The sequence below is a fragment of the Vombatus ursinus genome, unplaced genomic scaffold (assembly GCF_900497805.2).
Source record: "Vombatus ursinus unplaced genomic scaffold, bare-nosed wombat genome assembly UNPS02014945.1, whole genome shotgun sequence".
Lineage (NCBI taxonomy): Eukaryota > Metazoa > Chordata > Mammalia > Diprotodontia > Vombatidae > Vombatus > Vombatus ursinus.
In genome coordinates, this window is record NW_020954723.1 from 20,721,694 (window position 1) to 20,746,840 (window position 25,147).

Genomic DNA, 25,147 nt, shown 5'->3' on the forward strand with positions numbered 1-25,147 from the left:
TAGGTGACTTGCCCAGAGTCACACAGCTAGTGTTATGTGTCTGAAGCCAGATTTGAAGTCAGGTCCTCCTGACTCCAGGGCCAATGCTCTATCCACTGAGCTACCTAGCTGCCCCTGTGGTAGAATCTCTAAAGTTCCTTCCAAATTTCAACTCTTTGATCAGTGCTTCTAGAAATGGTGGGCAAAAATCCCACAACATAATGTAATATAATATAATATAATATAATTAATATATTTATATAATATTACTATGTCAGATTATCCTATGCTGTAATTGTTATATTCCAATATATAACCACATATAATTATAATTATATTTTATAGCATGCATATGTTACAAATATTATGTTATATTATACTGAATCATAGCATAATATTACCACTGTCTATTATTTTTGTAAGCACTTTTTTAGTATGGTAAGTGGAAAGAGCACTAGATCTGAAATTAGAAGCCTGGGTTTGAATCCTGGCTTTACCACCTACTTACCCTCTCTAGGCTTCAGTTTCCTTATTTGTAAAATGAGCAGGTTCAACTAGATGGTCCCTGAGATGCCTAAAGTCCTGGAATCTCATTTTTCCCTCACAGTCATGCCCCATAAGAGAGAAAGAACAGGCAGTATTAGAATATCTATTTTGCAGAGAAGGAAATGTTGGCCCAGAGGAGTAATGTTTTTCCCTAGGTCACACAGTTTGTTAGTGGCAGAGTTGTAACCAAAACCCCAGCTGTCTCCCAGACTCAGGCTATTTCAGTTAGACTCTGTTGGCCTTTATCCTGGACAGTGCTCCCAACAGATGAAAAACTGAGGTAATCTCTTCTCCATTTGCCCTAGGAAGATTCATTATTTCCCAAGCCATAGGGATTGGATAAAGGGGTTGGGGCTGAGAGCACCCCCCCTTCAGCCTTTAAAGATTTAAGGAGAACTTTCTATTCATTCCCTCTTCTCTGTCCGTTGTTCCCTCTTGAGGCGACTGAGAGGAGGGAAGTAAGATGAAAGAGTACTGGGCTTAGAACAGGATGCCTGGGTTCTAGTCTTGGCTCAACTACCTACTAGCCATGTGATCTTAGTTAAGGTTAACTATGAACCTCAATTTCCCCATTTTATAAATTTTACAAATGGGGACAATAATATCAGATCATATTTGCCTAGCACTTGGGGGTTTACAAAGAGCTGTTCTGTCAAGGTAGGCAGTACAGGTATTATCATAATAGTCGATAAAAGCTAGCATTGATGTAGTATTTTACACATATGACAGCTAGGTTCCAATTAGTGCAAATAACCATCCTGTGAAGTGGTCAGATGTTGTGGAATTCACACTATTCAAATTTATAATTATGTAAAAATATGGTCATTGATTTCAGTTCAACGCAGTGAAATATGCAGTGAAAATTCAAATAATACAATCACTTCCCAGGATTCATTATCCAAGCTAATTGGGATCCTCACAACAGCTCTGGTGCTATTATCCTGCATTTGACAGATGAGAGAACCAAGAGATTATGTGACTTTCCCACGGTCACATAGCTAGTACGTGTCCAAGCCTGGACACATTCATTTTGCAGAGTGAGCCTTCAAGAAGAAAGTGAGGCTAATTGTGTGTAGGAGTGTTCCAACACTGGTAACTCCCTGCCATGGCCTGAATACATCAGAAACAACACCATTCTCCAGGAAGGGTAATAATAATATCACCCTGATTGATAATATCACATTAATATAGCACTTCTCTCCTTGTCTCTTCACCACAATTCTTGTGAGGAAGGCAAGTTGCTAAAGTAGAAAGAATGCCAGTTTTGGAGGCAGAGAAAGCAAGTTCAAATTCTGTTTGCCACTTACTACTCTGTGAGCTTGGGAAATTGATCAATAAGCATTTATCAATTGCCTACTCTGTGCCAGGCAGAGAGGCAGCATGGCATAGTAGATAGAGTTGACTCTGGAGTCTGGGAGAGTTAGGCTCAAATCTCACCTCTGACTAGGTAACTCTGAAAAACTCTGAGTGGTAAAAGTTGCCTGTTTCTAGTGGTAGAAGGAGTTTCTTCATTCAGAGGGCTCTATACCAGTGAAATCACAGATCATTCAATCAAAAAACATTTATTAATCTCATAACTATGTGTTAGGCACTGTGCTAAGCTCTGGGGGTACAAAGAAAGATAAAAGAGAGCTCCCGCCCTCCAGAAGCTCACAATCTAATGGAGACAAGAGACAACATGCAAACAAATATATACAAACAAATTATATACAGGATATATAGGAAATAATTAAAGAGGGAAGGCACTAGAGTTAAGAAGGGTTGCAAAAGTCTTCCTGTAGCAGATGTGATTTTATTTGGTACTTCAAGGAAGCCAAGGAGGTCAGTAGGTAGAGTGGAGGAGGGAGAGCATTCCAGGCATGAGGGATGGCCAGAGAAATGCCCAGAGCCAAGAGATGGAGTATCTTGTTCATGGAACAGCCAGGAGGCCAGTGTCACTGCATGGGAGAGTATGTAGTAGGGAGTAAGGTGCAAGAAAACTGGAAAGGTAGGAGAGGGTTAGATTATGAAGGGCTTTGAATGCCAAACAGGATTTCATATTTGATCCTGGAGGAGACAGGGAATCACTGTAAAACAATTAAACAAACAAACAAACAAACTTAAAAAGATACAGGAAAAAATAGTTCTAGGCATAGTTCTAGGCAATCCACTCTCTTGGCTTCAGATTCCTCATATGGAAAATGAGGGGATTGAACTAGATCAGTGCTTCTTAAACTGTGGGTTGCAATCCCATAGGGTCTCAAAAAATTTGACAACAATAAAACGTTTCTGAACGTGCAGTGACCAAAAATTAATTCAAAATCAAATGAGTAATGAATCCACGGTGTTTCTGGCAGCACTTGCCCATGTTGCCTCATGCAACTTTGCTGCAGCCTTAGTTCTGAACGGGCAGCATGCCCACTTAGCACTGCGCATGCCCTCAGGCCACACAAAGCCAACAAACAGTGCCAAAATACAAAAAGGGGTCCGGAGTGGAAAACGTTTAAGAAGCCCTGAACTAGATTACATTCTAAGATCAAAATCTGTGATCCTGCAGGTATCTTGCCACCCTTATAGGGTCACTATGAGGTAAAAATGAGATTCTGTGTTTGAAAGTATTTTGTAAACTGTAAAGTACTATACCATTACTATTGTTGTGGACAGAAGTGGCAGTTTTGCTGCTGAGATCTCCCTGACTGCCCAACCTGGCATCCCCCCCACCCAGGTGACCATTGAGGTGGTAGATGACCTGCAGGCTGAAATGGAGATGGACTTGTTGACAGAAACTAGTGATTACTGGTCCTTGGGCTCCCCCAGCTGGCTCCCTGCCAAAGAACTCTTCTGGCCTCTGTTCTGGGGCTATACGGAAGGTGAGGAGGGAGGATCTGGGCCCCAGCCAGAGGGAAAAGCCCTCAAAGAGGAAGAGGGAAAGGAGGACAGTGAGGAAGACTATGCAACACAATATGAGGAGGAAGAAGAGGAAGAGGAAGAGCCCATGCTGAGTGGAGTGGGAAGCAATTGGAATCAGAGGTGGCCAACACCCAAGACCTGGGATTTCATGGAGAAATATAACTATGGTGAGTAGATGGTACACCAGGGAGTGTACACCACCTTGGGACATTCCAGGAGGGGAAGAAGGGTCCAAGAGAGAAAGCAGAGTGTCATAGGGAAAGGACAGACTTGGAGATGTCACTCTTTTGGTGGATTGGTCATAAAATAATAATAATAATAATAATTCATTTGATTAAATGATTCTTGATTTTCCATGAACTTATGATCTCTGTGGCCTTAGGCAAGTCACTTAACCTGTCTTGGCCTCAGTTTCCTCATTTGTAAAATGAGAGAATTGGACTGGATGGACCCTGAAGTCCCTTCCAGCTTTAGTTCTGCAATCTTTCCACCAAGCCATATCAAAAGACCTCTGTGCCATAGGAGACAGTATTAAGAATTAGAGATAGGGAACAGACCAGTGATTTAACTGATATCAAGGACTGGGTGAAATAATTGCCACTACCAATGCAGGTCAGCCCTGGAACCTTCTCTGCAACTTATAGTCTTAGAGAATTACCTAGAGTATTGAAAGGTTAAATGACTTGACCAGGGTCACACAGCCATATGTGTCAGAAGTGGGGCTTGATCCCAGGTCTCCCAGCTTTGAGACCTACTCTCTATCCACAACACCAGAGGTATCAAACACTAGACCCAAGGACTGCACATGGCCCATAATGCTTCCAAGTGGGGCCCAAACCAAATTAAAACATAATTGGGAAATATCTAACAAAAGAAATAAAAATACAATAAAACTTAAAAATTACATTTCAAAACTAAATCCATATGTACCTATAAGGATCCTTATGTATGGTTTAGTGGCCCTGTTTCAATTCAAGTATGACCCCACTACACTACACCATGAGTGGGGTAGGAGGCAACTGGAATCAGAGATGGCCTCTTTCTTTAAGAGCTGCAGAGGCTAAAAAATAAACTTCAACTGTTGGCTGACCTTCTGGTAGTGAGCTTCCTCTCCAGATGGAGTGCTTTGTTCAAGGCTGTGAAGTCACTGGCAGAGGTAGGACCAGAATCAATTGGTAAACAAGCATTTATTAAATGCCTCCTCTACCAAGCACTGTGCTAAGTGCTGAAGATACAAAGAAAAAAAAATAATAATAATAATAATTCATACTCTTAAGAAGTTTATAGTGTATGGAGTCTGTATATGACCAATGAGATCTGATCTCTGAGCAGGTAAGCAGGACAATTTCCTAGACTCTCAAATTCACCTAATTAATTTAACAGGTGAATTTAGAACCATCAGTCAACCAATAAGCATTTATTAGGCACCCACCACTATATGTGCCAGGTGCTGGGGTTACACGAGGTACAGCTCCTGACTTCAGGTCCATTGGAGTTATCAGCAAGGTAGGGGTCTCACAAGAAAGCTGGGGCAAGACATCTGTGGACCCCAGCCAAGTTGCATTTGTGGGCAGGTCAGTTATAATGAAAAAAAAATGTAGCTTCATTCAGGGTTTCAAAACTTTACTGTAACACGTACAGCTTATCACAAAATAAAAGACCTACATATCATGGAGAATAGAATTTTCTGGCATTAAGTTTCTGTGCATTTTTTTTTAAATTTTTTATTTTTTGATGAGGCAATCAGGGTTAAGTGACTTGTTCAGAGTCACACAGCTAGTAAGTATCATGTGTCTGAGACTGGATTTGAACTCAGGTCCTCCTGACTCCAAGGCCAGAGCTCTATCCACTGTGCCATGTAGCTGCCCCTGTACATTTATTTTTTAAAATACCCCAAAGTGTTCCTCCTTATACCATCCCTTCCCCATTCTTGCTCTCATTATATCCTAAGCAGCTGCTTACCTAGACTACCCCTCATCTCAACTGTATCTATCATATTCTCATTTCTCTGCTCCCAGATTATGAGGTGGAAGCAGAATGGAGTCCCTGGTCCTCTTGCAGCGTGACCTGCAGCAGCGGTACCCAGAAGAGGACCCGCTCCTGTGGCTATGCCTGCACAGCCACAGAATCTCGAATGTGTGAATTGCCTCAGTGCCCTGGTGAGAGTGTGAACCTTGTAAAGGGTGGATGAGCTAATGTGGATGAACATTTAGACTAAATGCCCTAGGTAATTGGGTGTCCTATGTTTACATGGCAGTAAGTAGGGTATAAGGTTTGGGGGTGAGGTGGTGAGGATGTATTGGAGAAGAACAAGGAGTAGTCCCATGGCTCAAGAATTCCTAGGCTTAGCTTGGATCCCATTGGACCTTCCCAGTGATCTGTGGAAATAACAAAGGATCCTGCCTAGCTACTGAGATTATCCATTGGCTCTTTATTACTCTCCAGGTGTAGTTTCACTGTTGTCCATCTCCTACCTCCAATCCCAAAGTCTACCTCTTCAACCCACTGGATCTTCAATGTTGAGGAATAGGGTTAAGAACTTGAAAGTTTGGTGGGACTTGGGGAGGGGAGGGGGTCACTGCTTTGCACTGATTTTCATTCTTATTAAAGGAACAGAAAGTAAGACAGGCTTTCCCAGTGAGGATTGGCTGCCTGAAGTCCACAACGACACCCAAATGCTTGGCTCAGGTCAGTACGGAGTTTGACCTTGAGCTTGAGGAATTGGGGTGGTAGTGGGGATGGGGCCGGGAGTGGAGGGATAGGGATAGAATCATCGACTATGAAACTTCACATGGATAAGAAATCTCTCTCCTCAATCAAATAATAATGTAGCAGTCCTCTGATTAAGGTTTGGGCTGGTCACAAAGAGCCTTAGAGTTGTATTTCTTCCCATTCTGGGAAGAGAGGAAGTAATTCACATTTATATAGCATTTTAAAGTTTGAACACTTAATTCACAATAACCCTCTGAGGCAGTCATGCAAGTATCATTATCACTGCTTTACCGATGAGGGAACTGAGGCACAGAGAAGTTACATGACTTGGTCAAGGTCATGTAGCTATCAGGTATCAGAGTCAGGATTTGAAACCAGACCCATGACATCCTAGGTCTAGTGTTCTTTACACTACACTACATTGCATCTTGGAGACAAACTAGGTGGTTCAGTGGATAGAGCACTGGACCTGGAATCAAGAAGACCTGAATTCAAATCCAACCTCTAACACTCACTAGCTATGTGACGCTGGGCAAGTCACTTAATCTCTTTCCTTAATTCACTGGAGATAGAAATGGCAAGCCACTCTAGTATCTTTGCCAAGAAAACCCTATACGATGTCACAAAGAGTCAGACATGACTGAACAACATTATTGCCCCTCACTTTTCCAGAGACAGCATGGGATAGTGAATGGGGCCCTGGACTTGGGGCCAGGCAAATAGGGGTTCAAATTCTCCCTCAGACTTATTAGCTGTCCTTTTGGACAAATCATTTAAATTCTCTATGCCTGTTTCCTCCTGCAAACTAGGAGCTTTAAACTAGACAGCCTCTGAGGACCATTTCAGCTCTAAAATCTCTGATTCTTTGAGCCTAAAGGTCATCTGGTCCAACTCCTTACCAGAAGCATGAATCATCTGTCATCTGACAGCTTCCACTTGAGACCTGTATCAGTGACCAAACACAGTTGCTTTTCAGGTAGTCTATTGATGTAGAGCAACCCCAATTAATAGTAAGTATGGTCATCCCTGCCTTTCTGAGCCATGCAGTTCCCTCATTCTAGCAAGGTTTTTCTTCACTTGCGGAAAGAACTAGAAGTCCCAGGCTAACCGCTACATTTCCTACCCAGCTAATCACTTCAGGATGCCTAATGGAATCCAGTATGATCAGGGAAATGGGATGAGGGGACTGAGCTGATTCTCTGAAGCCCTCACTTTCTTCCTCATTGTATCAGAGGGGCAAGGTCATTCTTGCCTTGAACTTAGGGAACACTGAATAATGACTTGAGAGGTAGGGAGATGGTATTGCCTGCTAACAGATATCATCAGCGTATTTCAAATATATGACCTTTTTGTGTCTTGACTTAGTTAAAAAAAAAAAAAGGACAGGACACTGAATTAGAAGAATAGTGAAGTAGTCATAGCATTGCCATGCTTCATACTTTTCAAGGTGAAAAACTCTGAGGGTCTTCCCCTCCCAGATGGATTCTTTTATGAAGGCAAACTAGGCCATCTTATGCCTCAGCTCTTACCTGGCCCTTCACTACTGAATGGGCATTGCCTCCCACAAACTGAGACTTGAGAAAGACCTTAGCTTAAAAAGGCCAAGATCTCCCACCGTATCCTGGGCTATCACCAGTCACCTTGACCTATGTCTTGTCACTGGACTCCGATGACTGTGGAGGAGACAGTGAGACTGATGCCTTAGCATAGCTCTGCCTCACTTAAATCCAGTTCACTTATAAGTCAATACATCATCCTGCTAGGATCATTGGTCCTCTTTGAGAATGAAGAATTTGGGTTCAAAATCTGCCTCTGCTGCTTGCTATCTGCGTGAGTTAATTTCCCTGGGCCTCAGTTTCCTCATCTGTAAAATGAGAAGGTTGCATTAGATGGCGTCTGAGGTCTCTCCCAGCCCTAGCTCTATGATCCTGTCATCTCTTTAATCCTCATCACAGTGGGATCCTCAGTGGTGAGGTCAACAGGGTCAGGTCCCATTTGGCAAATTAGGAAATTAAGCCCCAGAAATTTTATCTGTATCACAAAACTAAAGAGTGCCCCAAATAAGACTGAACCTTAGCTCTTTTAATGCCTGTCTGTGTGGGATACGGCACCTTCTCTCCCAGATTACCCTTTTTCAGGGATGCTCCCTATGGTGTATGTCCGAGATGGTGTATGTGAAGCTCCCAGCTCAGGCACCAAATCTAATCTCCCTTCCTAGTAATTAGAGCTGCTCCAAAATGAAATGGGACATACCTGCAAGTTAATGTGGCCCCTGATGTTGGAGGTGTTCAAGCATGGGCTGCTTGACTGTGGTGACAGCACATGCTCCAGGTAAAATGAACCAAACTAGATAACCTCTGGAGGTCTCTGCCATCTCTGGAATTCTGTGGTTCTCTGAAAGGACCAAATTGCCATGGTGGTCCTGAGAAGGAGGGGCAGTCTCTCCCCAGCTGTAGCTACAGTAGGTCTCCTTGGACTCCTTCCTCCCGAATAGGAGTTTGAGGAGCAGGGTAAGGAGAAAGGAGTGTTTCCTACTGACCTTGCCCAACTGGCCTCTTACTCGGATTCCAACTCCCAGAGTCACTGACAGCAGTTTAGGGGAAAAGACCTTTAAGACTTAGAGACTTTTACAAATGTAGGCTCTCATTGCCAAGTTCATAATGACTACTGAATGCTTTGAGGAGGATAAGAAGGGAATGATTGTGTCCCCCTCATTCATTATTTTCTCAATTAGCATTGATTTATTGAACACCAACACTGTGCTAAGTCAAAATGGATTCCTTCCTTTCTCCTGCCCAGAGGTGGACAGCTGTGAGAAGTGGCTAAACTGCAAGAGTGACTTCTTGGCTAAATACATGAGTAAGGTGCTGACAGATCTGCCCAGCTGCCCCTGTGCCTATCCTCTGGAGGCCGTGTACAGTGCTGTGAGCCTTCCAGATGAGCAGCAAGGCAGAAGCTTTCGCTGGAGGGATGCAAGTGGCCCCAAGGAGCGCCTGGATGTTTATCAGCCAACTGCCCGCTTCTGCCTGCGCTCCCTCCTCTCTTTGGACAGTACCACGCTGGCTGCCCAGCACTGCTGCTATGATGAGGGCAGTCGGCTGCTGACTCGTGGTAAGGGGGCTGGCGCACCTGACCTCATCAGCACTGACTTCTCCCCAGAGCTGCACTTCAAGGTGGACACACTGCCTTGGATCCTGTGCAAAGGTGACTGGAGCCGCTACCACACAGCACGACCCCCAAACAATGGGCGGGCCTGTGCTGACAACCCACCTGAGGAAGAATACTTGGCCCAGTTGCAGGAGGCCAAAGAGTATTAACCAAAGGGTCAGGGAGGCCCAAAACATGGAGGATGGATGGAGGCTTGACTTTGGCTTTGGTGGCTGGGCCAGAGGCCATGGGGTCCTGTTGGCTGCTCCCTAGGAATATCTGGAAAAGGGTAGGGTAAGAACACCTCACAGTTGGGGTATCTATGCCAAGCTGCTCGATGGGGGAGGGTTTTTCTGGGCATCTCTGACCTTGCATGATTTCTCCCCATTTAGTGGAATGAGAAGTCTCCCTGAAAGAGGGACTTCTCAGTTTATTGGCTTCACCTGTCACTTTCTTGTTTGGAATGTGGAAGGTGAAGAAAGAGTGAGTGAGTGAGTGAGTGTGTGTGTATGTGTGTGTGTGTGAGAGAGAGAGAGAGGGAGAGACAGAGACAAGAGACAGAGACAGAGACAAATAGAGTGAGTGAAAGGTTGGTCTTAGATCAGCACATCCTTGGGTTCTGGGTGGAGAAAAGAGGGGCATGTCATTCAAAAAGCTCTTAATAGCCCCATGGATTCAGCTCTCCTATCCCCCAACCTCTCTCTCTTGCCCTCCTGCAAGGAAACTTGTTTTCCTCTCATCCCCAGGTTCCTGTGTCCTCATCATATTGGTATGGACACAAGTTTTGGCATAGCCATCCAACCAGACTCCAGTTTCTTGGGGAGAAGGGTTGGGAACTTAAGTCTTGCTTAATGGATCTTAGGAGTGGCTTAGTTGAATTGGAGATAAGCACCTTCATCTCCACTGACTCTCTGAGAATCTGGGGAATGATTAAGGGTTAGTTGAGGACTAGTGACAGGAGGACCCAGTCACTCAGATTTCTCCAATTCCATGTCTTCCCTACCTCCTTTCCGAGGGGTCTGAGCAAATAGAGCAGGTGAACATTATTGCCACTGCCAGACATCTCTGGGACAGTTACTTTGGCTTCAGCCAGTTCTGTAAAGGGGCACATACCTCATTCACTCTCCCCACCCCTTCCCCAAGAGTCTGGCTGAGTACCTCAATGCCACCACCCTCCTATTTTCCCCATAAGGTAATACACTTCTGTTGTTTGGGGGTAATGTTGTGTAGGCATCTGGACAGGGAGAGTAATGCAAGATGCCAGGCATCTTCAGCCCACAGAGTGCTTGGGATAGATTCATGAACTGTCCACTTGTGTCAATAGTTCCTTAGTCTGCATCAAAGCAATCCCACAAAGGCATTAAGGTCTGAAGCAGGTGTATGACCTGGATGTGTTGTAAGGAGGAAAGGTGGTAAGAACTGGATTGGTTGGATTAGGGCTAGGGGAATGGTATCCAACCAGGGAAGAGGAGAAGGGGATGTTCATGCTGATCCCAACCCTTGCTCTCTATCCTATGGATATTTTGCTCCCAGTTCCATTCCCACAATGGGAATGTGAAGGCCTGAGTGAAGATGTGATTGGATGTCAGAATAGGGCAGGATTGAAGAAGGGTGGTTCTTATAGCTACAAAATCTGGGATAGGGCTTTGGTTTACTTAGAATGGTGTGCAAATCTCTACTCCATATGTATTCCCCTCCCAACACCTAAAAGCCCCTCATTTCCTGTTGTCTTACTCCAGCTCTCTGCGGCCCCTCTTTTCCATCCTGGGTTGCAATGTCATGTAGCTTCTCTCTGTGAGGGGTTAACTTGCTTTAGTCCCAGCTGTTACTTGTTACCAAGTTCTTTGGAGTGTAGGAAAGAGGATAAAGGAGACTGAATGAGCTGCAATGGGATCTTTTTGGATCTTCAGCAATAAAGCACTTTATTTGAAACCACTGCCTGGTAAAGTAGGGAGCAGTGGGAGGAATCCAGGGGTGATTGAAATGGATTTGAATAGCCTATAGCCTACCTTGCTAAGGCTCTTAGGAGGGCACTGAAAGGAAGCTGTCCTCATTAAGGATTGCTTATGAGGGTTTGGGATTCACCTTATAGGGAGATGTGAGCAGGGCAGGACAATCCAATGACAACTGGCTATTTGGCTCCTGAAACTCTTTTTGCACTTTAATAGGCAGGCATGGGAGGCAAGGGGAGGGGGACATTAGATCACCATGCATTTAGCAATTTTATCAAAATCTGGACTAACACTTGAAAGGGTACTTCTTTCTTTCTGTACTCATGTGCATTTGAATCATGCAGAAGTGCAAATTTACTTTGCTGCATTAGAGAGTGCTCACCCAGGACAGCAATGGTACTTGCCTGGAGTACCCTCAGTCTTCTCAGCTGCCCCTACACCTGCTCCAACTTAGGCTGGGGTGAGAGGAAGGAATGTTGGCTGTCAGGGCTCCCACTGGCTCTGTAATATGACCTACAAAGTGCCAGTCCAGATATGTTTGGATTGCCTCTCCCAGCTCTTCCAGAAGCTCCTATGAGAACTTTCTGTCATCTCTGCCTGGTAGTGGGAACCAGTGTTCCCTGGCCTGTCTCTCTTCCCTGTCTCTTTCTTCTTCACTTGAAAGCTGACAATTCATCTGGCTACTTAATTTTGAGCCTAGCCCCTGTATTCAAAGCAAATTTGTAGAGGACTGTTTCAGAGGCCAAAGGATGTACTCCCATTTATGTCGGGGGTGGTTGCCCCCACTTCACAGATCCTCTTGTTAGAGAAGGGCCCACTAGCAATAGCTAACACTTACAAAGCACTTACTATGTGCCACGCACTGTACTAAGCACTTTACAATTACCTCATTTGATCTTCACATCAATCCTGGTGCTATTATTACACCCATTTTACAAGTGAGGAAACTGAGGAAAACAGAAATTAAGTGACTTGCCCAGGGTCACACAAATAGTAAGTGTTTGAAGCCAAATTTGAACTCATGTCTTACTGACACCAGGCCCTGGGTTCTATCCGTTGCACTACCAAGCTGCCCCAACTGAGGCCAGTTTTGGGCTGCAAGATCTCCACTGCCCTCTTTTATAGGATAAATCACAACAGCATTATAGGAAGGGATCTTGAGGATCATCCTTCATCATACAGGTGAGAAAACTAAAGTCCAGAAAGGAAACGTGGTTTGCCTTGTCATTGGGTGAATATGAATAGTAGCAGAGCTAGGATAGAACTCTGGGTTCCTGACTCCAATGCTGGCATTCTTTCCTCTGTACATTTGTAACTCTTGGTGTTTGGGGAAATTGTAGAGCCAGAAGCAATGAAACATTACAGTCTCTGAAGAATTGGAGTTGAGGACCACCCCAAAGGCTAGGCAGAGGCACACACTGGACTCTCCAACAGGCTGCCAATACCCTGCAAACAAGGGCATTTGAAGGTGAAGTGGGGTAAAGGCTGTCATTGAACAAATGTATGATAGGAAAAGATATACTAGCTGTGTGATGAGAGGGAGTCATAATGACCCATGGTATCAAGATGTCAAGAGAATTTAAATGACCCTGCATGTTGCGTGGACCTCCCAAGGCAAATTTATGGGAAGACATTGTAAGGGTTGCACAGGGTGGGTAGGCATGGATTGGTTGTGATGTGTATCCCCAGAGGGCATATCAATGAGATCTCAAAGTTATTTCAGTATTAGTACTGGGACAAGGGAACAGGAGGATAAGTTGGGAAATAATAATAAGGGAAAGTATATTCTTCAGTCATCAATGACGCCCCCGTGGAATTTTGATAGCCAGATACCTTCTTACTCCAGTCTATTTGTGCACATTGCACAGGGCAGTTTTGTTCTTTTTGTTTCATGAACCTGGCAACAATAGCAATAAACGCATTTTAGGCTGGAGGCGGTGCCTCCTGTGACAACCAGTTTGCAACACTGTCCACTTGTAAATTGGAACACTGTTAATTTCCACTGTGCCAGGTTTTTTTGGTAATGTGTGATTATATCAGTTCAGAGAGTTTCCAGAGTGGAAAGATAAGTAACTAATAAATCTTTAGACTTGACTAGGGGCAGTGAAAGAATAAGTGATTTGTCTATAGACCGAACTAAATTTAATGTGTGAAATGGGACACATATGAAATTGCTACCATATCAAATCACTGGCAAAAGAAACTGAACCCCAAGTGGTAAGAACCATGTTGGGGTTGGGAATGGGTGGCACTTTGAAGTGATTATCCAAGACAAGAAAGATAATAGACACACAAGTGCCTCCAGGTAGGAACAGCACCTATGCTTAAGGTGAAATAAGAATGGGATACTGTAGAACCTGGAAAGAGGGTGAGTGGGCACTACCAAGAGAGCCTGGTTGCAAGCTAACACCCAGAGAAGGGATCTATGAAATCGATCCATTTCATTACTCCATCACCACCACCCCACTGTGTTTTAGCAGAAGAATTCCCATTCATTAATCCCACCTTTGGTCAAATAGACATCCTCACCCTCTGTCTAAACAAATGTCTAGGACTGCTGACACTGTGATGCTAGGCAAGTCCCCTAACCTGAGTTCCAGTCTCCTCATCTGTAAAATGGGAGAATAATTGGACTAGTTGGCTGCTAAGGTCCCTTGTAGCTCTAAAAACTATTATGATTATTGAAAACCACTCATTCAACAATGGCTCTGTGCACTAATCGCTCAGGTAATTTCCCCCAAAGCTGTTATAGTACTTTCTTCCCTCGATCTTTTGGGAAAACTTAATCTTTCAGAAAGCCTGGCTCAATAAACTCTGTCCAACTCAGTTCTATATTAGACAAGGATGGATACCTTCTTTCTCCTAGGAGCTGATTTAAAAAAAAAAATCCATTGGATTCTTTCCATCTCCCAAAATACAAAAAAAAAAAACCCCAAAAACCCCACTTTTTTCAGACCCTTCTCTCCTTCACTCCCTCAATCCCCAAAGAGGATATAGCTACCTCCATTGATTCCTCTATTTTAATTGGATGTTCATATTGAAGTAACTATTTAAGATTTGCAAATTGACTAGATTCATTTCAGAATTACAGTTCTGGTATAGGGCACAGGGTAGTTTCTTTTAACTTTGGAGGAGAAAGAAAAGGAAATGAGCTTTTCTGGTGTTGGGATTGGATATTTATAGTACACATAGATACATTTCTGCTTTGTACCTTTTAGGTGCATTGGTTAGCCTTCCAAATCATTTGAGCATCTATAATGCATAAGAATAGCTTTTTGTTCACTAGTGGCATCTACCTGGAAGATAGTGTGGCTAAGACTCAGGACTAGTATCCAGAGCTCTTCTTTAAAGAGTTTATTTGTAACTTTTCTTCCAGAAGTTGTCAGTATAGGAAATACCAATAATGATACTCCAAATGCCCTGGAGATACTGTTTCACTATGAGGTCCACTCTCCACATTCAAAGATCTTGGATAGCTCCCAATAATAGCTTACCATTCTGTATCATTTTATGGTGGTTATTGTTTTCAGTCATTTTGGTCCTGACTCTTCATGACCCCATTTGGGGTTTTCTTGGCAGAGATACTAGAGTGGATTTCCCTTTCCTTCACCAGCTCATTTTACAGATGAGAAAACTGAAGCAAACAGGATTAAGTGACTTGCTCACAGTCATATAGCTAGTGTCTGAGGTCAGATTTGAACTCAGGAAGATGAGTCTTTTGGACTTCAAGCCTGGCACTGTATCCACTGTGCCACCTAGGGCCCCTAAAGCCCATTTTATTTATTCCCAGAGCTCTTTAATATCCATTTCCTCATTTAATCCTACCAATAATAGTCCAGTAAGATACGTAATGCAAGAACTACTGTCCTTATTTTACAGCTGAAGAAATAGAGGCTAAAGAGAGATTGATCTGTCCAGGGTCACAGATCTCCATGGCAAGCCCATTGACTTTGGAATTAAAGGATCTGTATTCAGATTCCAGCTCTGCCACAATATATCATCCCTGTGACCTTGGGCAAGGGACATACTACATCCAGGCATCTATCCAGTGTTTGGATTGTGTGGCCTCTACAATCCCTTGGGAACTTTAAACCTGATTCTGTGATTCCTACTCCAGTGAGGTTACCCCAATGCCATAGTACTTTCTGAGGAATACAAGCCTAAGAAAGTTGTTTGGGGTCTGAATTTTGAGCTTCTCTTAAAAGCTGAGACTCTGGCTTACTTTGAAGCCTTGGCCATCAGCATCATAGCTTCTGTACAAGAAGAAATACTCCGAGAGTCTAGGTGTTTTCAAGTGTGAAGCGCCAGGTACTATATCCACTAAGAACCAGAAAGTTGAGAAAACTCCCATTTCCCTCATCAGAACACCCAAGAAGTCAACACACATCAAGTGCTAAATTGGGTGTAAAACCCTAACAATGTAAATCCTGCTCTCGAAGAGCTCAATTTCTAGGGATGCCTAATCAATTAGTGATGTGGGAATAACCCAAATGACAAATTTGAATCCTCCATGTGTTCCCCACTCCTCCATTCTACGGAGTAAGAGAGGAGGGGAGAAATGTTTTACTTATAACATCATTGAAAATGAAGCTTAGATTGGCGACCAAATGTTTTGGGGCCAAAGAGGGAAAGAACTCAGTATCTGGTCACCCCTAGAAGTAAGGTCAAAGCAGAATGGTATACCATGAAAAGACCAAGGAACTATGAACCAGGTATGGATTAGGCCCAATTTTGACACTAACTTTACTATGTGAATTTAATACATTGTTTATTGGAATAGTTTGATACTTTCTAGCACTGTGCGATTCTTCTTACATTCAACTGTTGTGCTCTTGAGCACTATTAAGGAAACAAATGGGTCTTATTTGGCTCGTAGGAAGCAGTCTCTTCCCAAACCCAAACATCACACTTTCTCCAAACTATTCCACTGGTGGAACATACACAGATGGTATGTGTGATCAGCAACAAACTCCTCCTATCTTACTTTCCTTGATTTCAAATCTAAAGAAAACCAGTTGCCTATACAAAGATTCTTCATCCCACAGCTCCAAGCTGAGATATGGACACTGCTTCCACATGTTTTTTTTAAGTTATGTTTATTTAGCGTATGTACACATAAAAGAGAATTCACTGTCTGATCCCGCCCAGCAGAAAACATGCACGAACCCACGGTATATGAATGGGGAGGGAGCCTAGGCCCCACAGTAGTGGTTGGGATGGTGCAATCCTGCCAGTCACAGCTGCAGGACAGTAGAGAGCTGGACTGAGCTGCTGGGTGGGCCGTGGCCCTGGAGAAGTTAACGTTAGAATAAGCGTGCGCCATAGCCAAAGGTCTGTTTGATGCTCTCAAAATAGTACCGCTGCCAGCCCTGTCTTGTCCGTTCCTCCTCTGGTGATGGGATGCCTTTGCCTTCCATGAGAAGCTCTGTCTCTCCATCTTTGTCAATAAAAGTCAAGGTAATGGTAGCAAAGTGTCCTGCGGAGGAGTCAAACAAGTCATTAGGACTTCAAATTTCACTCTAAAAATCTCATTCGAAGGAGACCCAATTCCTCAAATCCCTCTCCCTTAACAGTGCTTTCCAGTCTGAGAGGTTTAGATTTTTCTAGTGGGAATTAGCTCCACGTTCTATGTGGGAAATGGTTGAATATAAGCTTGTCCCAAGCTCAGAACTGACCCAAGAATGTTACTACCTCAAAGATTCCCACAAACCATTTCAGGACTTAGTAGACCCCAATTCCATTGCTTAGTTTAGGGATACATACAATAAAAGAAGAGACATTTACCATCAGGCCAAGACTTAAACCTCCATTTCATCACAATCTTGTTTTCAGGGACCTATAAACATGAAAAAAGTCAGTCTGGTCAAGACTTGCCTTCTGAATTAGCCTCCCTCCTCCCCCTTGCACTCTCCCAAGCACAGGCTGAAATCATATAGTGTCATCCAAAAAATTCTGCGGCTGAGAGGACAAAGCAGTTCACGTGTGTTAACTTCTACAGCCCCTAAATTAGGCCCAATCAAACTGGATCAGGTACAGTTTTAACACTGTAATCAGCCTTTGGCTACATTTTTCCTGTATCTGTATCTTGATTGTGATACAAATTTAAACAGCTATTCATTTAGAATAATCTAGTTGTAACTGTAACAAAAGGTTAAGGGTGCCAACTTTAGCTACAAAGGTGAGGAAAAGTACTGTTCTCATGGGGCAGCTCTTGAAATAGGGTAGCTCTTGAAATAGGGTCCAGGCACAGGCAGCACTCACCAGATCTAAGAACTCCCCAGTGACATTGCCATCCAATAAGTGGAACTTTCCCCCCTTATCTGCTTCCAACACAGCAGAAGCATGGGTGAAGGCCTGAACCATCTGCAAGGACAAGAGAAGAGGGTGAGTAGTAGGGCCTGGGCTTTCTTAGGACCCAGCGATTATTCCATCAGGGACATTCTTGGCCTCATTCAGTTCTTACACTTAGCAAGTTTATTTACAAACGAGTGCAGCCACAGGCCCATAATTATACCTAAGTTCCCAGTCCTGGAGCTGGCTTCCCTCACTGTTATTAACCACATTGACCTCTGGCCAGTCACAGCTCCATCCATCGTCCTGTGAATGAGATCTAGGAGGCACATTCAGGCTGCAAGCAGACTCGTTCTTTAATCTCTACTTCAGTCCTTTTTGAAATGACTGGTTATGCTTTATCTAGTCCTATTTAATCTTGTAATAGATCATTTTTATTATATTTAGAATTTCTTTCTGGGTCCTTGACATCATTCAAAGAGGAAGAATTATTCAAATCGCACTTTTGGGGGAGGGGGAATGGAGAAGAGGAACCTCTCAACCATTAGTAAGTATGGGGAAGGGGAGGTAGTAAAAGGGGGGGAGACCTATAAAGGCAAGTTCACTAGTTCACTCTGAGGTGACTCAACATGTCTTGTATACCTTGGGCTAGGGGTCCATAACTTTTTTTTTGTCATAGATTCCTTTGGCAATCTGGTCAAGTTCACGGACTCTTCAAAGTTTGTTTTTTTTTTTTAAATGATTACTTGAAGGAAATGCTAAATTTCAATGAATTTAGTGAAAATAAATATATAATTTTTTCCCTACCCAAATCAAGAACCCCTAGCCTTAAGGCCTAGGGTTTAGGCAGTAACTAGGCTAATGAAACAACAGAGTACGGCAGTGCTTCTCTAGATGCCAGAAGTAGGAAGAATTGCTTTCTATACAAATGCCAAGTCACTTGGAAAAGCATACCTTAACCTGGGCATAACAGATTTTGTGCAAGCCTCACGCTTACCTCCTGGGTGACAAACACCCTAAAGAGCTCCTCTGGTGATGTTAAGAAAGTGTCTTTCAGAACGATCTTGCAGGTAGGGATCTTGACGCCAACGGTTTTAGGCTGACTTGCCAAAGTACCAGGTTTGACCTGTGGAATGGTGCCAATCATCAATTTGTTGTCTAATAGTGCAATCAGCAACTCATTTATCTAATAACCTATTAAGGTTTACAAAGCACTTTCCTCATAATTCTGTGGAGCAGGTAGTGAGACATAATAGCATTCCTATGTTAAAGGGCCATGTGGAAGTTAATACATGTCAGAGCCAAGTCTGATAATTTTTCCATTATATCCCAAAGCATGTTTTGGGAAAAGACCTAACAGACCTTCTCATACCCAAAATTGATCAATCTATTTGACAGAGAATCTGTTAAGCTTACTTAAAGGAAATCAGAATCAAGGAAAAGCCAGACAGAGGAGGGTTTGAATCGTCAGGCACCTTTCTAGGAAGCATAAGCTTTTAAAGTATTTAACTGTTACTCTCAGGCAACTCTTTATGTTAAAAAAAATCTTTTCTACTTATAATGCTTAGAGTTACGCTGTTCAGGTTAACCCTTATATACCCTCCAAGAACATACTAAGTACATGATACTGGATCAAAAATCCGCCCAACTGGACAGTGTGACACAGTATTTCTTGGTGAGAAGGGGCAATAGTCAGACCATTAGATAAACTGAAGATAAGGCCTCACAGAGTTATCTAGTAGCCACAATACAAATTAAGGACTGTGTGAAAGAGATATATACAAGTGGAAGCCACAATGAATAATTCTGTGCCAACACGACTGGTGATGAATGAAATTTTTTGAAATAGATTGGTTAAGTTTCAGACACCCGAGAGACATGTAAAATAAGGCTACTTTAGACTGTTCAAATCTTAGCTTGCTCCTAGTTTGTAAACACTTTGGATTTGCAGTGGAAGGGAAAAGACAGACAACGTACTTATAACGTGTTTATTTTTATTCATTTAAAAGACAAGTCTTCCCTTCAGAGGGAGCTAAGTAGCTGTGTAGTTCTTGACACCCCTCATTTCCCTGGCTTGCTCTCAACTCTTGCCATACACAGAAAGTGCCACTTACTTTGGACTCCTCAGCTTTCACTGGCAGCTGCGGGGCTGGATCTATTGTCTCACCATTCAGAGTAGGTAAGATCATGCCCTGTGTGAATTCTGCAAAGACACAATCCCAGCCACAGGGTTACTTACTAGCAAATTTGAGGCATTTGTCCTGGGTACTATAGAAGGAACCAATCCTATGAGGAAGAAATGAACAGAAAAACTGTCTAAACAGACACTAGTTTCAAATATAAGTATTTGAAACCCCTCATAACACTGTTCAGCCAACATATTTTAGCAAAAACTTCGTAGGCCATAACAACTGACACTATTTTCACAGAGGCAAATAATGACATTAAGCATAATGTGCCCCTGTATGTTATATGAAGCTAAAAAGGGAAGACAAGATAGTTAATCTCAAGTTTAATCTTTACTGGGATCTATGGGTTGTATAATGTAATGTGTCAAACTGCACTTGTTTTAAGTGAGCTCAGTCTCCACATATGAAACACATTTACTTTTCTAAAGTGTGTTCTGTAGCTTGATTCTCTGTTGTAACAAAAGTACCTGTAACCTAGTATAGAAAGTGTCCAGAAAGCCACCAATTTCAGGACTGAGTTACATGCTGACTAATACCCAGCTCTGATAGGAACATTTAAATAGTACCTCATTTATTCTAAAATTGTAAGAAGGGGGTGCTACATCTCTGGATCTCATATCTCCCCAGCCCTAAAAAATTAACAGCCCTGAGATAGACCAAACTCTCCCCACCTTTGGATTCCAATGGGCAAAGGGTTCTTAATTCGTCTTAATCCTCAAACAGAACAAGAAACAAGAGTGGCTTGGCCAAAGGCATACCTGTTTTAAGAGTCCTGATATAAGTTTCTACTGCATCTCGGATCTTTGTCACACCTTCTTTCTTCATTAAGGCCAACAGGGTTGTGTCAGGCTCATCTTTGGCAAGGCTCACACTAACCTGAGTGGAGAACCAGACTGTAAATAACCTGAGAGAGGTGAGAGGCTTAAGCAAAAACCCTCTTACCTTTGGTGCTAGATGTAGAAGTTAAACAGTTACATGATTACAGATCACACTTCCAAAGAAAACATGTATTCAGGGATTCAATACCCTGCCTCACACAAAAGGTCCATTTAAAATATTCTTTCAAAGGTCTTTTTCTGTCACGGCAATGGTGGATAGCTTTAAAAACCACAAGTCTTCAGATGAATAAAATTAACTCAGTGGGGTAGGGTGAGAATAATTTACAATATGATTAAGCCTAAGTTGCTTTGTAAGGTCTCAATTGACCTAAGTTCTTGGAAATGGTCATGTTGTACAATGAGACTCTGAGTATCTGGCTCAATCCTGTATTAATTTTAATTATGTCATTTCTTTCCAAGGAAGGAAAGAAAGGTGCAAAGAAAGGAAGAAGAAAAAAGGAGAGGGAAAGAGGGAGGGAGGAAGGAAGGAAGCCTTAGAGATGAAGGATCAGAAAATGCAAACCTCCACTTCATTGACGTTGTTTTCATCTGACAAGTTGGGGATCTCCACGTGTCCCTTGTATTTCACTCCTGACTTAGAAGTACCTGCCAACAAGATTGTGCTCTGTCAGATCCTTTTGTTTCTTTCCTTAGTTAGCAGGGGCTTTGCCACCTGTGGGCCCCATTAACTGGTTACTATCAATGAGATTAAAATCTGAGATTTTATGGATTACTTTGCCCAGCCCCCAAGTTTAACAGGGACCTTCTTGTGTTCCCACTTTTACTTGAGACATTTGATTTCTTAATTTTATTAAACTTTTGATTTCATTAGGAAACTCTTTTTAGTAAAGCAAATCTATATTTGCTCTATCTCACTTGGCTTAAGGAGTTGCTTAAGGCACTCAGAGTTAAGTAACTTGCCCATATTCATACAACTAGTATGTCAAAGGCAAGACTTATACCAGGTCTTCCAGGCCAGCTCTTTATTCATTATGCCATGTTGCTTCTCTCTAGAATTCACTGCCTAAGTGATCACAAAAGAGGGCTCAGGGTTAAGCCAATTATGATTATGATCACAAATATCCTTCATTGAAAATATTGAAGGGAGTACTGTGGAGAAGTGTAAGTGAAGACCTTAATTAGAATTAAGATTTTTCCAAATGTCCAGGAGGCTAAGAGTAGTACAAGTGAAATGTTCTATATCATTTTAGAGGCAGATGTGCTTAACTGCTCGAAGAAACCTGGTGGATGGTCTAAAAAAATACAACTTGTTCACTCACTGACAAAGTCACAGAGGTTATAGTATATTGGGCTAAAACAACTAATACTCTTTGCACAAAGTTTCAAGGCAGTATGTATTCCTTTCCTTTCTCACAAAGAGATGGTTTCAGCTTGTCACAGCCATCCATTTAACAAATATTTACCACGTGACAGCCATGCACAAAGTACTGTGTCAGGTACTGGAGTCACTAGCATTTAAAGTGAAATGCAGACACCCATATCCTGCCAGAAAGCTGGCACAGACCCACCTGTCCAGTTCAGTTTGATAGTCCACTCATAGAAGAAAATGAGTTTGCCTTTGCGATTGTTGATTGACGCTTCTCCATCAAGCTTGCTCACTTCTGTCACCTCACAGTTGCCCTCTTCCCCTTGCACTTGGATCGCCAGAAACAGGGATTTCAGCTTATCAGTGGACCAGTTTGAAGCATCCCTCTCAGTCCTAGAAAGAGAAACATAACCATGGAACTCTCTGCACAGCAGCTGTTTGGAATCAACCCACTATATGAAAAAGGCTCCTGGCTAAGGCTGGGGGCAGCTAGTGGGTTGTCTCTGCTTGACCAATGGGAACAGATGGCAGGGTAAAACAAATGCATGAAAATCCATACTATGTGAAAACTATGACCAACAGCTCCAGTTCAGGAGTGCTGCTTTCAGAAGGGAGAAGCAGAAGGGTGACAGTCAACATTTTGATAGTTCCTGTATAGAACAAAGAATGTACCATCCTCTACAAATTATAATAACATTTACACAGAATTTGTGATTTGCATACATTATCACTTGATATTAAAAACTCTGATGTAGGTATGTTACCCCAATTTTGCAGATGAATAAACTAAGGTTTACAGAATTTCAATCACTTATCAAAATATCAAGGGATGAGATTCCAATAAACCCACACCTTTCTTGACTCCAGAATTTCTTGAATCCAAGCTTGATCCAATACCACACCCTTTGCCCTCATCTACAAAGATGCCACTTATTATCACGATGCTACTTATTATCATGTGCTCTGATATGAGTAACCTAACACTCAACTGAGTCCCCTCATGATCTAGAGTAGGAATTTGTAAGACATCTACCTATATCTACTAGAATTAGAAGTACAATTTGTGGTTATGGTATTTAATAAAGTACTGGTCAATTCAAGGCCTGAACCACAGAGACAGGGATCTGTACTCAAATGGAGCTAACCAGTAGGAAATCACTGCATCAAATTTTGTATAAGCAGAGATATCAAGCTGTCCACAAAACTCCCTAATGCAACCTGAACCAGCTTAAAATGTAACTGGGATATATTTAAAAAAATAAATAAAAATATAATACAAGATAATGTAAACTTATGGTTTTGGAAGTCAATATGAGCCCAAGGGGATCTGTTTCTTTTGAAGATTGATACCATTGTTAAAGGAAGCTGGGAGATGTTCTAAAAAAGCAACTTGTTCACTCTCTTTCAAAGTAATAGAGGTTATGGAATATAGGGCTAATACAACTAATACTCCCTGTATATAGATAGCTTCAAGGCAGCACGTGTTCCTTTCACCTACATGTCAAAGAGCAGCCAATTTAAAAAAAAAGAAATAAAAATTCATTTGGTCATCTGTAAAACTGTATGAACACACTGGTTTAAAAATAAAACTAAAAACTCACGCAATTCAACAAGTATTTGAGCCCATATGTAGTAGTAGTAGTAGCAGTAGTAGTAGTAGTAGTAGTAATAGTAATATGTGCTGCGGTGGGAATACAAGTGAAGTTCTGTCATTTATTCAATTCGACAAACCCTTTTATTTGTAACAATAAGACAAATCCACAAAAAAACTAAAACAAAGCACAAAGTGGTGTGAGTACTGTAAGAGACAGACAAAGAATTCGGAGGAGGGAGAGAGCGCATTTGTAGCTTTTAGGGTGTGTGTGTGTGTGTGTGACAAAAGGAGTGGAAAAGAGGAACATTCAGTTAAGGCTGCCTTAAGGAAATGACATTTGAGCTAGGCCGTGGAGGGAAAACAAACTCCAGCAACAACTATAAGAAGCCCTGTCCCTCCGAGGCACCGGTTACCTAGCAAAGGACTCGCAACACCTCCCCGCCACGAGCCTGCCCAGCCCGGCAGCAATGGCCCGCCTGCCTCCGCAAAGGGCTTTCTGGTCCTTCTGAGGGGCAGGCAAGGGGGGGAGCCACCGGCCCAGGACCCCCCACAGTCCTGCGATGGTACCTCCCCCACCCTCCTCGCCACAATTCCCCGGGTGTCTTCGTGCCGGTGGACCCCATCCTCGTTCGCCCGGACTCTCGGGTTTGCGCCTCCCCAACACGTGCGCCCCCCGTAACTCGGCCCTGCGAGCGCTCGGAGATAAACGCGGGCCGGGCCGGAGCCGCCGGACGCCGGCTTTCCAGAAGAGGGGATCTGCCCGGGGCCGGGCGGGCACTTTCTCCGGGGGTTCACGCTTTGCCCAGCGGGCACCTCTCTCCTCCTCCCGTCCCCATCGCAAGCGGCAGAGCCACCGTGCGGAGCTCTGCTCCGGAGCCACCCCGTGCCCAGGCCCCGGTCCCGTCCCCCTCTTCTTCCCTCCACTTACCAGTGCCAGTTATTGACGTTAGTAGCATCTGCCCGCTCCTCCACGATCCAGCGTGGGTCACCCTCGCCCCACTTGGCCATCTGGTCTTGGATTCTGCCGCCGCAGGCTCCCGCACGGCCCCGGCCCCAGCCGCCCGGCAGCGCCTGGAAATTACTAGAAGCGGGCGCAGGGCCTCCCGGCTCGCTTTTCCCTCCACCTTCCCCCCCCCCACCCCAGCCCAGCCTTCTCCGCTCCCCTTCCGCAAGTTTCCGGATCCTCCTCCGGATCCTCCTCCTCCTCCTCCTCCTCCTCCGGCCTCCTTCCACCATGTACTTCCACTCCAACTTTCCGCAGGATACACTCCCCCAATTCTCAGGGTTCCGGCATACTCCCCATTTGTTAAACCTATTTCCCCCTCCCTCACGGCTAGCGCATAGGAACGCTGGATGGCTTGTCAGTGCTTCGCGCCGGAAAACTACAGCTCTTCTCCTTGTCTCCCCCACTCAACGGGGAGTGAAAACAGTAAGCTTTGCTCGCGAGGCTCTCTGGGAGTTGTAGTTTTTGTTTAACCGCCCACTCGATGTCCGGCGGAAGGAGGCGTTGGAAAATAAGGAAGTGTCCCGAGCCCACCCGCCCTGCGCAATGATGTTTCTGGGCGTTGTAGTCCTCAGGACCAAAGTCGAGGGCGAGCCGTTGAAAGGAGGGGCAAAGAGGGAAACGACAACTTCCAGCATGC

General features: G+C 43.5%; 2 protein-coding genes across 2 annotated transcripts in view; one reads left to right on the top strand and one right to left on the bottom strand.

Annotated features, from left to right (window-relative positions):
* The window catches only part of ISM2 (isthmin 2), a 25,655-nt gene extending 14,502 nt beyond the window's left edge, over positions 1-11,153 (top strand). The window contains exons 3-6 of the mRNA XM_027844920.1: positions 3,230-3,581; positions 5,433-5,573; positions 6,025-6,102; positions 8,926-11,153. Of these exons, the coding sequence (XP_027700721.1) occupies positions 3,230-3,581; positions 5,433-5,573; positions 6,025-6,102; positions 8,926-9,443 (1,089 nt within the window). The 3' untranslated portion in view covers positions 9,444-11,153. The remainder of the gene's footprint in view (positions 1-3,229; positions 3,582-5,432; positions 5,574-6,024; positions 6,103-8,925) is intronic.
* Positions 11,154-16,304: 5,151 nt separating this feature from the next.
* AHSA1 (activator of HSP90 ATPase activity 1) lies at positions 16,305-24,583 on the bottom strand. Its single transcript, XM_027844980.1, has 9 exons — positions 24,433-24,583; positions 22,113-22,303; positions 21,107-21,189; positions 20,464-20,581; positions 19,631-19,719; positions 18,514-18,642; positions 17,487-17,588; positions 17,010-17,061; positions 16,305-16,701 (listed from the first exon to the last, which is right to left on the bottom strand). The coding sequence occupies exons 1-9, from the start codon at positions 24,510-24,512 to the stop codon at positions 16,529-16,531; spliced, it is 1,017 nt and encodes a 338-aa protein (XP_027700781.1). The 5' UTR covers positions 24,513-24,583; the 3' UTR covers positions 16,305-16,528.
* Positions 24,584-25,147: the final 564 nt, after the last annotated feature.

Coding starts and splice junctions, on each gene's coding strand:
- AHSA1 (XM_027844980.1), bottom strand. CDS start 24,512: ATGGCCAAGTGGGGCGAGGGTGACCCACGCTGGATCGTGGAGGAGCGG. Junction 22,304..24,432: donor AACGTCAATAACTGGCACTG/GTAAGTGGAGGG, acceptor TTCTCTTTCTAG/GACTGAGAGGGATGCTTCAA. Junction 19,720..20,463: donor TATCAGGACTCTTAAAACAG/GTATGCCTTTGG, acceptor GTGTCTTTGCAG/AATTCACACAGGGCATGATC.